At 42.2% G+C, this 13364-nt stretch overlaps 1 protein-coding gene across 4 annotated transcripts in view; it reads left to right on the top strand.

The window, feature by feature from the left end:
- NSMF (NMDA receptor synaptonuclear signaling and neuronal migration factor) overlaps positions 1-9601 on the top strand; it is a 47595-nt gene extending 37994 nt beyond the window's left edge. For all 4 annotated transcript variants that reach the window (XM_060251099.1, XM_060251096.1, XM_060251100.1 and 1 more), the window contains 6 exons: positions 675-708; positions 1625-1695; positions 4391-4470; positions 5373-5475; positions 5993-6068; positions 8809-9601. In XM_060251099.1, the coding sequence (XP_060107082.1) occupies positions 675-708; positions 1625-1695; positions 4391-4470; positions 5373-5475; positions 5993-6068; positions 8809-8906 (462 nt within the window). In that variant the 3' untranslated portion in view covers positions 8907-9601. The remainder of the gene's footprint in view (positions 1-674; positions 709-1624; positions 1696-4390; positions 4471-5372; positions 5476-5992; positions 6069-8808) is intronic.
- Positions 9602-13364: the final 3763 nt, after the last annotated feature.

The following is a 13364-nucleotide window of genomic DNA, read 5'->3' on the forward strand; positions in this document are numbered from 1 at the left end:
GATTGTGTCCATGGCCCATTGTAGGGTAACATAAGCATAAAGGTGATCAGTTTATCTGCTCCTTTCTCAGTAGTTTGACTCTTGAGGGTGGTTAAGTAAGCCAATCTCTGGCCTTTTAAATTTGAAACACCATGATCCAGTACAACTTGCAAGCAGTTGCCATGCAAAAGGGTGCAAAATATGAAAGTATAGCTCTTCTGTAATCTGTATTATTTATTGTACATTGATTACTATGTAAAATGTTTTTATACTGCTATTTTTAAATTGTGTTTATTTATTTCTCTCATACCCCACTTTTCTCCCCCATGGGGACCCAAGTGGCTTGTATCATTCTCCTCTCCTCCATTTTATCTTCACAATAACCCTGCGAGGCGGATTAGGCTGAGACTGTTTGACTGAACCAAGGTTACCCAGTAAGCTTCCATGTCAAAGGCTGGATTTAAACCTGGATCTCCAAGATCCTAGTCTGACACTCTAACCACTACACCAAACTGGCTTTCAGTGGGCAGGTCATTTTAAATTCAGGGCCAGCTGCTTTTATGTATAACCTGTTTTGCGAGGTAGAAGGTCATCTTACATTCATAGTCATCTTCCTTTTAAGTAAATACAGCAGATAAATTGTGGGACTTTAATCATGCTTCTCTCTCTCTCTGTTTCTCTCTCCCTCTTTTCAGGATCATGAGCATGCAACCTTTGATGACATTTTGGGTATGTAAGCATTTGGCAGTGAAGAAAGAAGGGAACAGGGTAGAGGGGGTTCGAAGGGCTTGGTTTCTAGCATACCACTTAAACCTGACTTTGGAGTCCCTAGGAACACACTTGTAGCAAATGTATGCATGGTGGTGGATGAATAGAAAAGACTGTAGTGTCAGCAGCAGCTCCTTGACCCTTTAGTGGCCGTAGAGGGAACACAATGGAGGTCACAGTGCCTACAGAAGACTGATAGGGATGCTTTTGTCAGTCTTCTTTTGTTCCTCCACCTACCAGAATGTTAGTTGGGCCACTTATTTTATTTTGTACATTTTTACCCCACCTTTTGTATAAGGAGCACAGGGAATACATGGTTTCCTCTCCTCCTCCATTTTATCCTCCCATTTTATCCTTATGGGATATACTACTTTAAGAGGCAGTGGTTGGCCCAAGTGAGTTTCATGGCAAAATAGGGATTTCAGTACTCTAGTCACTATGCCACACTGGCTCTCACTTTTGTTATGAGCTGACTCCCTCCTCTCCCACCAACATCAGGGAATAAACGTAGCCTTTTTTCAGCTTTCCTTCCCTGCTCTCCCCAGGGGCATTTAGTGCCATTTGAAGAGCATGTGCTACATATACACAGACATTGTTCCATTTGTTTCCTGCCTTCTTACACTTAAGAGTGACTTTGTGTTCTGCCTACTCCTGATGTTATTGTCAGGTCCCCCTCCAGGATTGGGAACAAGGTGCCTCTTAACTTAGAAGGAGGGTGCACACATCACACACTGTCCCTGAATTTATTTGGGGCCCTGTACTAAGTAAAAATTGGGGCATTGTCAGGATAGTGGGCATTCTGATAATCTTGGGGAGAACTTGACAAATGCATGCCTTTTCTACTTCTAAGCTCCCCTCCTGCCTTATTCTTTTGCAGAGGAAATTGAGAAGAAGTTGAATATCTATCAGAAAGGCTGCAAAATTTGGAAGATGCTAATTTTCTGTCAGGTATGTAAGTGCTGTTTGGAAGACCATCTGTCCTTTGTTTGCTGCAGCAGCGAATGTACTGGCCCCAGCCTCCTGCAGCTGTGATATCTGAGCACACCACCCTGACGGATTGTTGAAGTGGCAGATAGTGATGGATTGTTCTCATAAACCGCTTCTGTCTCCATCCTACTGCAGTTTATGAGGAGTCAGGCTTCACTGAGCAGCACCATCTTCTAAGCCTGTGCCCTCTCCCTGGCAACAGCCAGCATCAGGTGCATCAGATCCCTGGTGTGGGTTCAAGAAGATAGTCAGAAAGGATTTATCTCCCCACTTCTGCCTGGCACCTGCTGTCTGTGTGAAGCCCTAAAATGTGTCTCTTAACTCTTCTGACTTGTGCAGGGCTGGCTTTTCTCCTTAGTTGCATAATAGCCGTCTTCTAAATTATATTTATTAACTTCATTTGTAGCTCACTTCTTTTTGTGAGACTCAAGGTGGGTTACAGAATATAAAAATTTGCCAGTGACTTGGCTAATGTATAGTTCATCCTTCCTCCTTGTGCCTGTTTAATTGTCTGCTTCTGAAATTTCTGAGACAAACTGTAGCATGGTCCACACTCACCCAGAAAAACAGGGAAGATAGAGGCAAAAATAGTACTTGTTCACACGGCGCATAATCAGAAGAAGAAGAGATTGGATTTATACCCCACCCTTCACTACCCAAAGGAGTCTCAGAGTGGCTTACAATCTCCGTTCCCTTCTCCTCCCTACAGCAGACACCCAGTGAGCAGTGCTTCCTCTAAGCTGCAGAGTCTTGTGAGCAAAAATTCTACTTTGTGAGCTACTGGCATTAAAACTGTGAGCTACTGCATGAATTAGTTTGCTCTGAGGCCGTTTTTCCTGAGCTAAGACAAAAAATGTGTGAGCTGGAGGCTAAAAAACTGTGAACTAGCTTACACTAACTCAGCTTAGAGGGAACGCTGCTGGTGAGGTAGGTGGGGCTAAGAGAGTTCTCCCAGAACTGCTCTTGAGCAGAACAGCTTTGAGAAAACTTGTGGCTGACCCAGGGTCACATCTGCAGGTGCATATGGAGGAGGGGGGAATCAAACTTGGTTCTCCCAGATAAGAGTCCATGCACTTAAGCACTGCACCAAACCGATGCTCTATCTAGTACGTGATGGTGGTCACTAAAGATGGCTTTTGAAAGGATTAGGTGCATTCACAGAGGATAAATCTGTTAGCCATGAGTGCTAAATGGAACCTCTGTATTCAGAGGCAGTATACACATCAGAGGCTAGTGACTAGAAAAAGGGGGAAAGGCAGCAAGATCTTTATGCTATCCTTGTGAGCTTCCTGGAAACATCTGCTGGCAATGGGATACAGCTTTAGATGATTTGATCCAACAGGGTACAGCCTGTGCTCATGGGAGAATCTTGAGTTCTGGCTTTCATTCACTATGCCCATTGTGTTCTGCTCGGAGATAATGAGAAATTAATTTCAAAAGTATACAAATTACTTTTACAATGGTCTACAGAAGATGAAGTAGTGAAATCTCAAATGATAAAATGGGCAATTAATGTAAATAAAGAAATAAAGATGGAATCGTGGGAATATTTGTGGAAAAACTCTATGAAACTTGCAACATGTCAAAGTATTAAAGAAAATTGTTTTAAGATGATGTATAGATGGTATATGACTCCAAAAAAATTAGCAAAGATGAACAAGATGCCAGACAGGTGTTGGAAATGTAAAAAGCATGAAGGTTCTTTCTACCATATGTGATGGACTTGTGAAAGAGCTAAAATGTTTTGGCAAATGATTCAGCAAGAGATTTCTAAGATTTTGGGATATGAATTTAATAAAGTTGCAGAGACTTTTCTGCTGGGATTACAAATGGAAAAATTTCCAAAAGAAGATAGAACTTTAATATGGTACTTGCTCTCAGCTGCTAGGACATTGTATGCGCAGCTGTGGAAGCAAGAAAAAATACCAGAGAAATGGGACTGGATTATAAAAGTTATGTCATGGAGTGAAATGGACAAATTAACAAGAAAATTAAGAGACTATGATTTGGAGCTCTTTAAGTTGGAGTGGAAGAAGTTCAGAAGATACGTAGAAAAAGAGTGGAAAATAAAAGGACATTGGACAATTTTTGATAATGATTAAGTTTCAAAAACAAAAGTATAATTTTTGGTTTTTTAATAGTTAAAGGTACCTTTAATATTTGTTTTTTTTAAGTAAATAACACTGGTGGGGGTCAAGTAACGGGGGGAGGGGTGGGGGGAAAGTAAGATATGGGGTAGAAGAATTTCTCTTTTTTAAGTCTTTATAAGATGTAGATATAGTTTTGCTACCATATGTTACTAATAAAAATTGTTTATTGCAAATTCACTATGCCCATTGCTACATCTGATCACTGGGGCAGGGAATGTGCCAAATAACGTTTGCAAGGCAGAGCTATTACAGAGATATTCAGAGTTTGGAATTTCTTACTTTGCAATTAAATCCAATTGATACTTTTTTGTATGCACCATAATAAAAGAAAAGGTGGTGCTGGTGAAGTAGATTTATCAGGGTAGCATGAATCAGGTGGCCAGGGAGAGGCATGGTTCTCTTGCTGGGCAGAGTTCTCCAAATTATGTTGCCATAGCACAGAGTGGCTGCTTTCTTGGGGAATTGCTTACCTGTTTGTTGCAGACTTTGCCTTTTTCCTCTTGCAGGGTGGCCCAGGTCACTTGTACCTTCTGAAGAACAAAGTCGCCACTTTTGCCAAAGTGGAGAAAGAGGAAGACATGATCTAGTGAGTAAGAGGCTGCAGTGGGCATTGTTTGAAAGGGGTATCTTGCTCTGGTATGCTGCCCTCTGAGGTTCAGTGGAAGAGCCTATTTTTTTTGCATGGCAGAAGTCACAGATTTTATTTATTTATTTATTTGAGATTTATATCCCGCCCTTCCCACCAGGTGGCTCAGGGCGACTTACAACGTATAAAAACTGACATAAAAATATAAAATTATGCATAAAAAATTAGACATTCCATAATTTACATAATTAAAATCTAAACATTCACATAGTTATGTACTTAAAACATTCAAGACATACGGCGGTCTTGCAACTACACTCAGTTTCAAGTTTCAGTGTTTCAGTGCTGGTTAGTTGTAAGCCAGCCGGAAGAGGACTGTCTTACAGGCCCTGCGGAATTGAACAAGGTCCTGTCCTCCATATCTCCAGCTGAAGGAACTCGAGTATCAGATGTTAAGCAAGTTTGTTCTCTGCTTGAGATCCCAGAAGCCAGACAATAATGAGCTAGATGGACCAGTGGTCTGACTTAGTATAAGGCAGTGTTATATAGTCATGTAATTGCTCTGGAATGAAGAGGGAATAGAAGGGAAACAGATATGGATGATAGGATTTGTCCCATGTCAGATCTATGTTAGATCTGAAGTCCCTCCATTCACAGGGGGTTTTTTGAGTTATAAATTGTCTTTATTGATAGTTGCATAACATACAATATATATAAATGGCGTAAATAGAAGTTATAATAACAATAGCCTCCATTCACAGTTGACTTCACAAATGAGTTAGCTTAATGTTGGGAATAGGTGCCATGGCTGCCTCCCACCAGTATGCACCCCATGCTCAGACCATGTGGATAAGGGCATTGTTGTTAGTGTTTTTAGAGCATTCTGCCATCTTGTTCTTCAGTTTCTGGAAGCGGCTGGGCCATCTAATGAGTAAATTGAACCCCGAGCCAAATGTCATTCACGTCATGGGGTGCTATGTACTTGGAAACCATAATGGAGAAAAGGTAAGGATCTACTTCCTGTTTCCGTGTCCTCCCCAGTCTCTTAGGAAAGGAGCAGGCACTGACTATTTCTCCTAGTAGAGGAGGTGTTTAAGCCAGCAGATGTACTCTGATCTTCTTGAAGTCTAGTTCTATTCTCTGTGACAGTTGGGGGCAGGGGGCAGCTTATGATTTTATGCAGTCCAGCTGATTTCCTGCCTTGAGAATTCTCAAGAAACAAGGTTTAAAGCCTTGCTTTAGATACCACCTTACAGGCTTTGCACAGTCTTTCCCACATCTTATGAGACATATGAGTCTTACCACAGCAAGCGACACATCCCCTTTTCCTTTTTTTGCCTCTTTGCTGATGCATCTGCCACATTGTCTAAGCCACAGAGTCACTGTCACTGACTGGTGAGCTCCTCCTCCCCTCCCTAATTGTTGGAAGTGGCCCAGACAGCTGTCCTGTGAAGTTATGTATCTGGGTGTCCACCCCAAGACATCAGATGATATCCAGGAGGTGAATGTCTCTGTTTTTCAGCTTTTCCAAAACCTGAAGAATTTAATGAGCCCTTGTCGAGTTAACTTTGAATCTCCGCTAGAACTCTCTGCTCAAGGTAAGTGCTTTGTTAATTGTTTAAAAAGTTAAATTGTGTTTTATGTACAACATTGGGGCTGCTAACAGACGGGCAGTTTGGAGTGCGTGGGAGACATCCCAAATCAGGCTGGCTCAGAAAGAAACATGCTAAATGGTCCACACGCTCTCCTGCAAGCCATCCCCATCCTGTCCTCAGGGCAACTTGGTGCGATCATATGGGTTTTGCACACCATCCCCTGTAGCTTGGTTCGGGCTTCTTTTTTTTCCATTCATTTTCATGTGCACTCACATGCCCATGCACCTATGCACTTGAAATCAATATATTTTTAAAATAAAAAAGGCCAGAAGTGGCTTGGGGTGGCTTGGCAGATTCACACCACCAAGGCGCCTCATTTGCATGCTTCCGCATCCAGATGCCAAAGAGGTGTTTGGCGTGCGGCTCAGAAATTTGCTACCACTTTGAAAGTGGTAGCTTTTTGAGCCACTCGAAGGACGCCAGAGGATGGGTTCAGTATGGGATGGGGACAGGCGGCAGATGTGCTCGTTTGGAGAAGTTTTTCTAGTCGGCTTCTAGGTGTCTCTGGGTTGCTTCAAACTGCCTGTCTGTAAGCAGCCTGGGTGAATCAATATTGGCTACAGTACGAAAAGAAAGTTCAGAGATGCACACTGCAGTTTTATTAATCTTGTGGCATGTGAAAGTTGTATTCTTCAGGACCTTTAAAATCTCATGAGAACATTCTACCATATGGTTCCCCTTTGTTGTGAAACCCAAGTACATAATTTAAAGCCAGCCCATGTATGTAACAGTTAACCAAAATGTGGGGATTTGGTTGCTAGACTTTGCCCACTGCACCCTTCCTTATGCTTGTGGATTCTGCTTAACCAGGACACTTAACTTGGAATTTAGGAGCCTTCTTAACCTACTGGTCCTGACTCCAAGGAGGTGAATGTTCACTTGTAATGCACTGTACCACCACCCCATTCTTCCCACTACAGCTTACATTAATAATATTTTTTCCTCAACTGGAAAAGATACATATATATTATTTATTTGACTTAATGTTGCTTGCAGCAATTTTCAATTTTCTGTGCAGCTCTTATTGGCAATTGAGCGTCCCCATGGCAATTTTTCTTGCTCTTTTCTTGACTCAGTGCCATCCCCTCCAAGTCACAGCAGGCCTTTTTCAGGTTTTGTTTAATTGGCAATAGTTATATTGCTATAACATTATAGCAGTATAACTATTACCATTTGTAAAGCCTGAAAAGAGCCCTCCAGTGGTGCGTGGTTGCTATGGATGACTGGGAACTGAGTCAAGGGAAATGACACTGATGGGGGCAGAACCTCCAGAAATGTGCATCTTACCATCCAGATGGCACACAAAACCTACTTTGACTGATTTTTCTTGAAAGATCTTATCAAACCACGTTTGGGAAAGATTAGAGCAAAGCAGGGAAAATCTGGATAGGGGGCAATTAGTTTGGACCACTCCCCGCCCAGAAAGAAAGAAAACCACTCCAGTTTGGATGCCAAATTGCATCAAAATCTCCACGTGGAAGAAAAATGACATTTTTTAAAAGAAATTCTTATTTTACATTAGAATTTAATACAATAAAATGTTAAGGCTTGGTGTCTCAGACTGAAAGTTCAAACAAACTATCAGATTGATTTGGGAAATACACTTTTTGCCTATTTATTTATTTGTTCAGTTTATGACTCACCCTCCACTGCTATCGCAGGCCTCAGGGCGAGTAACAACATGTTTCTAAAACATCCATAAATGATTATAAAATGAATTTAAAAGCTAATCAGAATACAGTGCAGTTTCACCAGGGAGAATTTGGTCATATCCATGCTGGGGGAAAGCCAGAGGAAAGGGAGCAGATGGAAAGCCCATCAAGAGAGCTGTAATTCTCCTCAGTCAAAAACCTCAGTCATAGGCCTGGTGGAACAGCTGTGTTTGGCAGGCTCTGCAAAACTGTGAGAGGTCCTGCAGGGCCTGGATCTCAGCTGGAGCAGCATTCCATCAGGCTGGGGCCAGAGCCGAAAAGGCTCTGGTCGAGACTAACCAAATACTTCTCAGCCAAGGGGCAATCAAAAGATCTTTATTCAGAGAGTGTAATGCTCTTGGTGGGGTATACCAGGATAGAGGTTCCAAAGGTCCCAGGCCATGTAAAGCTTCAAAGGTTCAAACATATACCTTGAATCTGATCCAGAATTCAATCTGGAGCCAGTGCAGTTGAATATGTGCTTTGGTTGGATCCTTTATGTCAGACTCTGTCCTTATAGAGAGAATATACAGTGATGTCTTGATGGCAACAGCCTTGATAGCAGTATGGATGGTTAAATTACAGTCAGCTCAGCGATCTTGATTTTGAAAACCCTACAGGGTTGCCATAATCACCTGCAATTTAATGGCACTTTGCCATCACCAGCCTTGATGAGGCCATCTCCTTGAGTGATGCTTGGAGTAATTCAACCCCATCTCTATAAACAGCATGCGAACTAGAGTTAGCTTGAGAACACTTTATCAGGGTGTCAGAGCGGGAGATTGGAGGTAGGACAACAGGGAGGGTATTCATGCATGACAACTGCAATCCTGCAGCCTGATTGTTGTTCCAAAGCCATGATTAACTACTACATCTTGCAATGGCCATTCCTATTTTTGGGTGGAGGTGGGTGGTCTCCAAAAGAAAAGTTGGAGGTTTTGAATGTTTTGTTGTACAGACTTGACTTGGCTTTGTCTGCATTCTGCTTCTAGGGAAGCAAATGATCGAAACTTATTTTGATTTCCGCCTTTATCGCCTTTGGAAGACCCGCCAGCACTCCAAACTGCTGGATTATGATGACATCTTATGAGGGCCAGCCAGAAATTGCCCGAGAGTGGTTGGTTTCAGCAGAGTCCAAGAGGCCAAGCTTCATGCTGAGAGACCTTTTCCACAGGCACAGGGGAGGCCTTTGGAGTCCCTTGGTGGTGGCAGTGCCACCACACAGCTAGGCGGGAGCGTTACTGGGACGTCGAGAGCTTTGGAGAAGACGGCCTGCTACCTCAGGCGTGCAGACCAGCACGTATGTCTGTTGGAAGAGTGCTTTGGAATGAGTCAGGATGGGACTGAGCTGATTTAGTTCACAAAAGGACCAAACTCATCTTCAGGTCCTTTTTAAAAGACATTTAAAGCTCAGGTTTTCTTAACTACAAAAAACTCAAATGACAATCTTTTTCTTTGTGCTACTGAATAAAGGGGGAGCATCTGTCTGTAGCATCCTCCCGTTTTTCATGCACAGCTGTCTCTCTTTTGGAGGCAAAGAACGCCATACTCAACCCCGCGTGCTTTGAGCTGCAAGGTCCAAAACCTTCACATTGATAAGAGAAAATCCAGACTTTAAAAATCTCACTCATTTTAATAGAGGGAAAAATAAGTGCAATTTTTATATGAATAGAGAGAATATTTGATTCACTATCAACATAAAAACACGCATCAGTAATCAATAGATGAAATATTTTTGGTCTGCTTGAAAATATATTTGAAATAGTAATATATCTTCTGTAGACATATATGTGTGTGTGTGTATGTGTTGTATATATATGTATATAAATATATATATATGTAATCACCAGCAGGATTGGTTTTTCACATGCTAATTCGCAGACCTGCATGTCTGCAGTTTTGATTTGGATTCCAATCTAGCTTGGGAGGACACTTTAACTGTAGGTTCCCTTAAGGAGATTGTTCCTGTGTTGAAAGAACAACCCACTTATCTGCTGCTTGGCAAAACTAAAGTTTTGTCCGACATTTTTAGTTTAGAAATATGGCGACATAGCCAAGATAAATTTCAGTCTGTTCTCATGAATATATATATAACAACCAACTTGAAGCAAATAACCATGTTAACAGACTCACTCACTGCTCTTGATCCTTCTGTTTTTTGCGGGGAAAGAGGAGAAGGGAATTCAAAGGATGGATTTTAAATCTTTGGCTACTGTGGGAAGCTGGGTACATCAGCCAACAGCCACGGCAGCTCAATTTTGGAGAGAAAGTTTGTGTGTAGTGTTGAAGTGCAGTGAAGAGGGGCATGGCTCCCCACATAACTTTTCTTTTGTTGGCACAGAAAGGAGTACCTGCCAGTGATCTCTTTGTTAGGAAAATTTGCCAGTGATCTTTGTCCATTCCGGACAAAGCAAGTGCGTGGTTGTTGTCTGTATGTGATTGTACTTGGATGATCCAGATCTGTGCTGACCACCTTTTGAGGAAATATTTTGAAATAGGTACATTGGGTGGTTTTTTTGTTTTGTAGTCACCTTCCTATTCAGGTGACGTGAATATCCATGGAGGCTGTGCTCTCCAAGACAGGTGTAATCTTCCTGGTTATTTGGGGGCGGGGTTTGCTGTTTGTTCTTTATGAAAAAGTAAAATGTTTGGAAGTCAAATCTGGAAGCTTGCCTGTATTCTTAGTTTTCTGAGAAGATTGTGAAGTGAAAACAAGTATACATAATGAATCTTCCTTGTGTTAAAGTGACAGTCCCACTATAGCAAAACCCATAACCATGGTCCTTGTGGTGATGCTTTGCATCCTTTCTTGCTATTTGTTCCATCGGTAGCCAAACCACCAGCACTGATTGCTGAACACCAATGTTTTTATTGTCTGTCTCTGTGCTACAAAACTTGTCTAAGCATCTGAATCAGAGAGTGGGCTAAGAATTACAATGAGATTCACAATTTGGCATACTTTAATTGGTATTACAAAACATAAAACAGTCTTCATATTTTGGTTCCAAAATTTTGAAGGACACTTTTCAAAAGCTAAAATGGATTTTGGGGAGGAGTCAAATCTGTTCATCCGTCTTGGTTCAGAATTAGCTTTCTAGTTGCCAGTTCTTTACAATTATGTCTTTCTCAGCAGCCCTTAAATCCAACAGCATTCTTCATTGGACACGTTGCATAAATTTCTTGATATGTGGATATAAATTTTTGCAAGAACACCTGAGTGAGGACCATTTGAAAGAGATTTACTCCTTAGAAATCTATTTCAGCAAGAAGTAATTGGCGATAGCTCAAAATAATGATAGGCGATTGTGATTATCTTGGCAGTTAGCTTATTTTGTAAAGCTAATACCTCCCCATGGAGTGGTTTTGGTAGCTGCTGTTTGTTGAGGGAGGCAGAGGACTCTAATGCTTATCGCAGGCTTGGTTCAGCAAAGAATTATACAGAAGATTTTTTTAAAAAAAACAATAATGCAAGTAAATTATATGCTCTCCTCTAAGCTGCACCAATTTGGGGAGGATACCAGATATGTTCTGCCATGACACAAGACTGCTTCAAAGAAGTGAGATGGTGGAGGTTTGATATATTTTGAGGTCATCTTGATATGTGATGTTTTTCATACATCAAGGCATTCTCCATGTACATGAAAGGATAAAGAAAATCAGATTTAGAATACAGCTTGTGGGTGTTTTACCACAAGTCAGGCAACTGCTGCATGTGACTGCTCTCCAATGTATTTGCGGCAAAATAAACACTCATGCCACCCTTTTAATGAATGGGTAAGAACTGTGAGATTAGAGGTCTGTCAAACTGAGTATAGTCAGTGCCTGCCCAGTTGCCCTAGCAGGGAAACTATTATAAATGGCCTCTGAACATGGAAACCCTAATCGTGGCTTGCAGCAACAAATGGATCTATTTTCCATAAATCTTCCTGGGGTGTGCTTTTTTTTAAAAAAAAAATACCTCTCTGCTAGCAGCCATTATGGACATCTTGGGACAGTGCCAATAACACATTGTAGTCCCTGTCTTCTAAGATGTTCTCAGTGTAGGGAAAGGTTACATCTATAATAGTAATATTTAGTGGTGTGGGGGTATAATTGACTCATAGCCCTTAGATGTGGCCCTTAAATGCTGCCATCTGTGTGCATTATAGAAGTATATAACTGGAAGGGCTTCAGCTAGACAGTTTTTTTCCTCAAAACTTCTAAGGCAAAGGGAAGTCCATGACATCCTTGTTCACCTTGTTCCATTCATGAACTGCTGCACTTCACATCAACAAATGGTTCCTCCGTGTTTTAAACCAGATCTACCTCCCAGTAATTTTAAAGCCATTGGTCTTTGTCTCATTCTCAGTGGACAGTTACTCTCATTCTGGCTTTCTCTTACATGACTGTTGGGAACCTGCCTAGGAAGTGACCTCAAAAGGTTACAGCTGAAGTGCTTCTGTTGGGACCCTTATGCCTTGTCAGCTCCTGCCTGAGAAAAAGAGGCTTATTGTTAGCTGCTGAAGTCCTGGATTTTTAGAAGAGTTTTGATCTTCTATGTTTTCCTCCTACATGGACTCTTGGTTTGGTTCTTTCTTGCCAAGCCCTGTATGCTCCCAAGGCCTGTCTCCTCAGTCACTTGTGGGGCGGGGGGGGGGGCTGAATCCTCTAGGCTTGCCAGTCTCCAGGTGAGGCATGGAGATCTCCCACTTTTACAACTGATTTCCAGTTGGCAGAGATCAGCTCCCCCAGATAAAATGGCTGACTTGAAGGGTGGACTCCTATGGCTTTGTACCATACTTGGGCCCCTCTCTCATCCCCAAACCCCCTAAGTCTCCAGGTATTTTCCAACACAGACCTGGCAACCCTATCAATTACCCCTTTTGAGACTTCTTTAACCACTTCCTGTCTTTCTACTGTTAAGGCAAATTATTATGGCCAGCTTCAAAGTAGGGGTGTGCAAAAAAACCCAAAATGGATTTACACAGATTCGGAAATACACAGGGCCAAAAAATTCAGAATACCGTGTATTTTCGAATACCGGTACTCGGAATAGCCACATATACGGTAGATGCGTGGCTATTACTGAATATACGGCCCCATTATACCCTATGGCCATTGAAATCAATGGCAATATAGGGTATATTGGAAGCCATCTGGAGGGGAGGGGGTTTGAGGGAGAGCCCCCAAATTTGCAGGGGACCTGCAGCGGACTATCCCCTACAAACCCCCCAAGTCCCAAAAAGATTGGGCCAGGGGGTCCCATTCCAGGGGCACCCAAAGAGGGTGCCCCTATCCCACCATTATACCCTATGGGCTATTGAAATCAAATGCAAAATAGGGCATAATTAGAGGCTACTAGGGGGCAGGGGATTTGAGGGAGAGCCCCCAAAACTTCAGGGAACCCGCAGGGGACTCTTCCCTACAAAACCCCCAAGTTCCAAAAAGATTGGGCCAGGGGGTCCCATTCCAGGGGCACCCAAAGGCAAACCTAACTTCACACCACAGAATCTCTATAGGACCCAAATGCACTACATCCATCTATCTACTCTATGAACCCTGCTGGCCT

This window comes from Heteronotia binoei, chromosome 12 (genome assembly GCF_032191835.1).
Source record: "Heteronotia binoei isolate CCM8104 ecotype False Entrance Well chromosome 12, APGP_CSIRO_Hbin_v1, whole genome shotgun sequence".
NCBI lineage: Eukaryota > Metazoa > Chordata > Lepidosauria > Squamata > Gekkonidae > Heteronotia > Heteronotia binoei.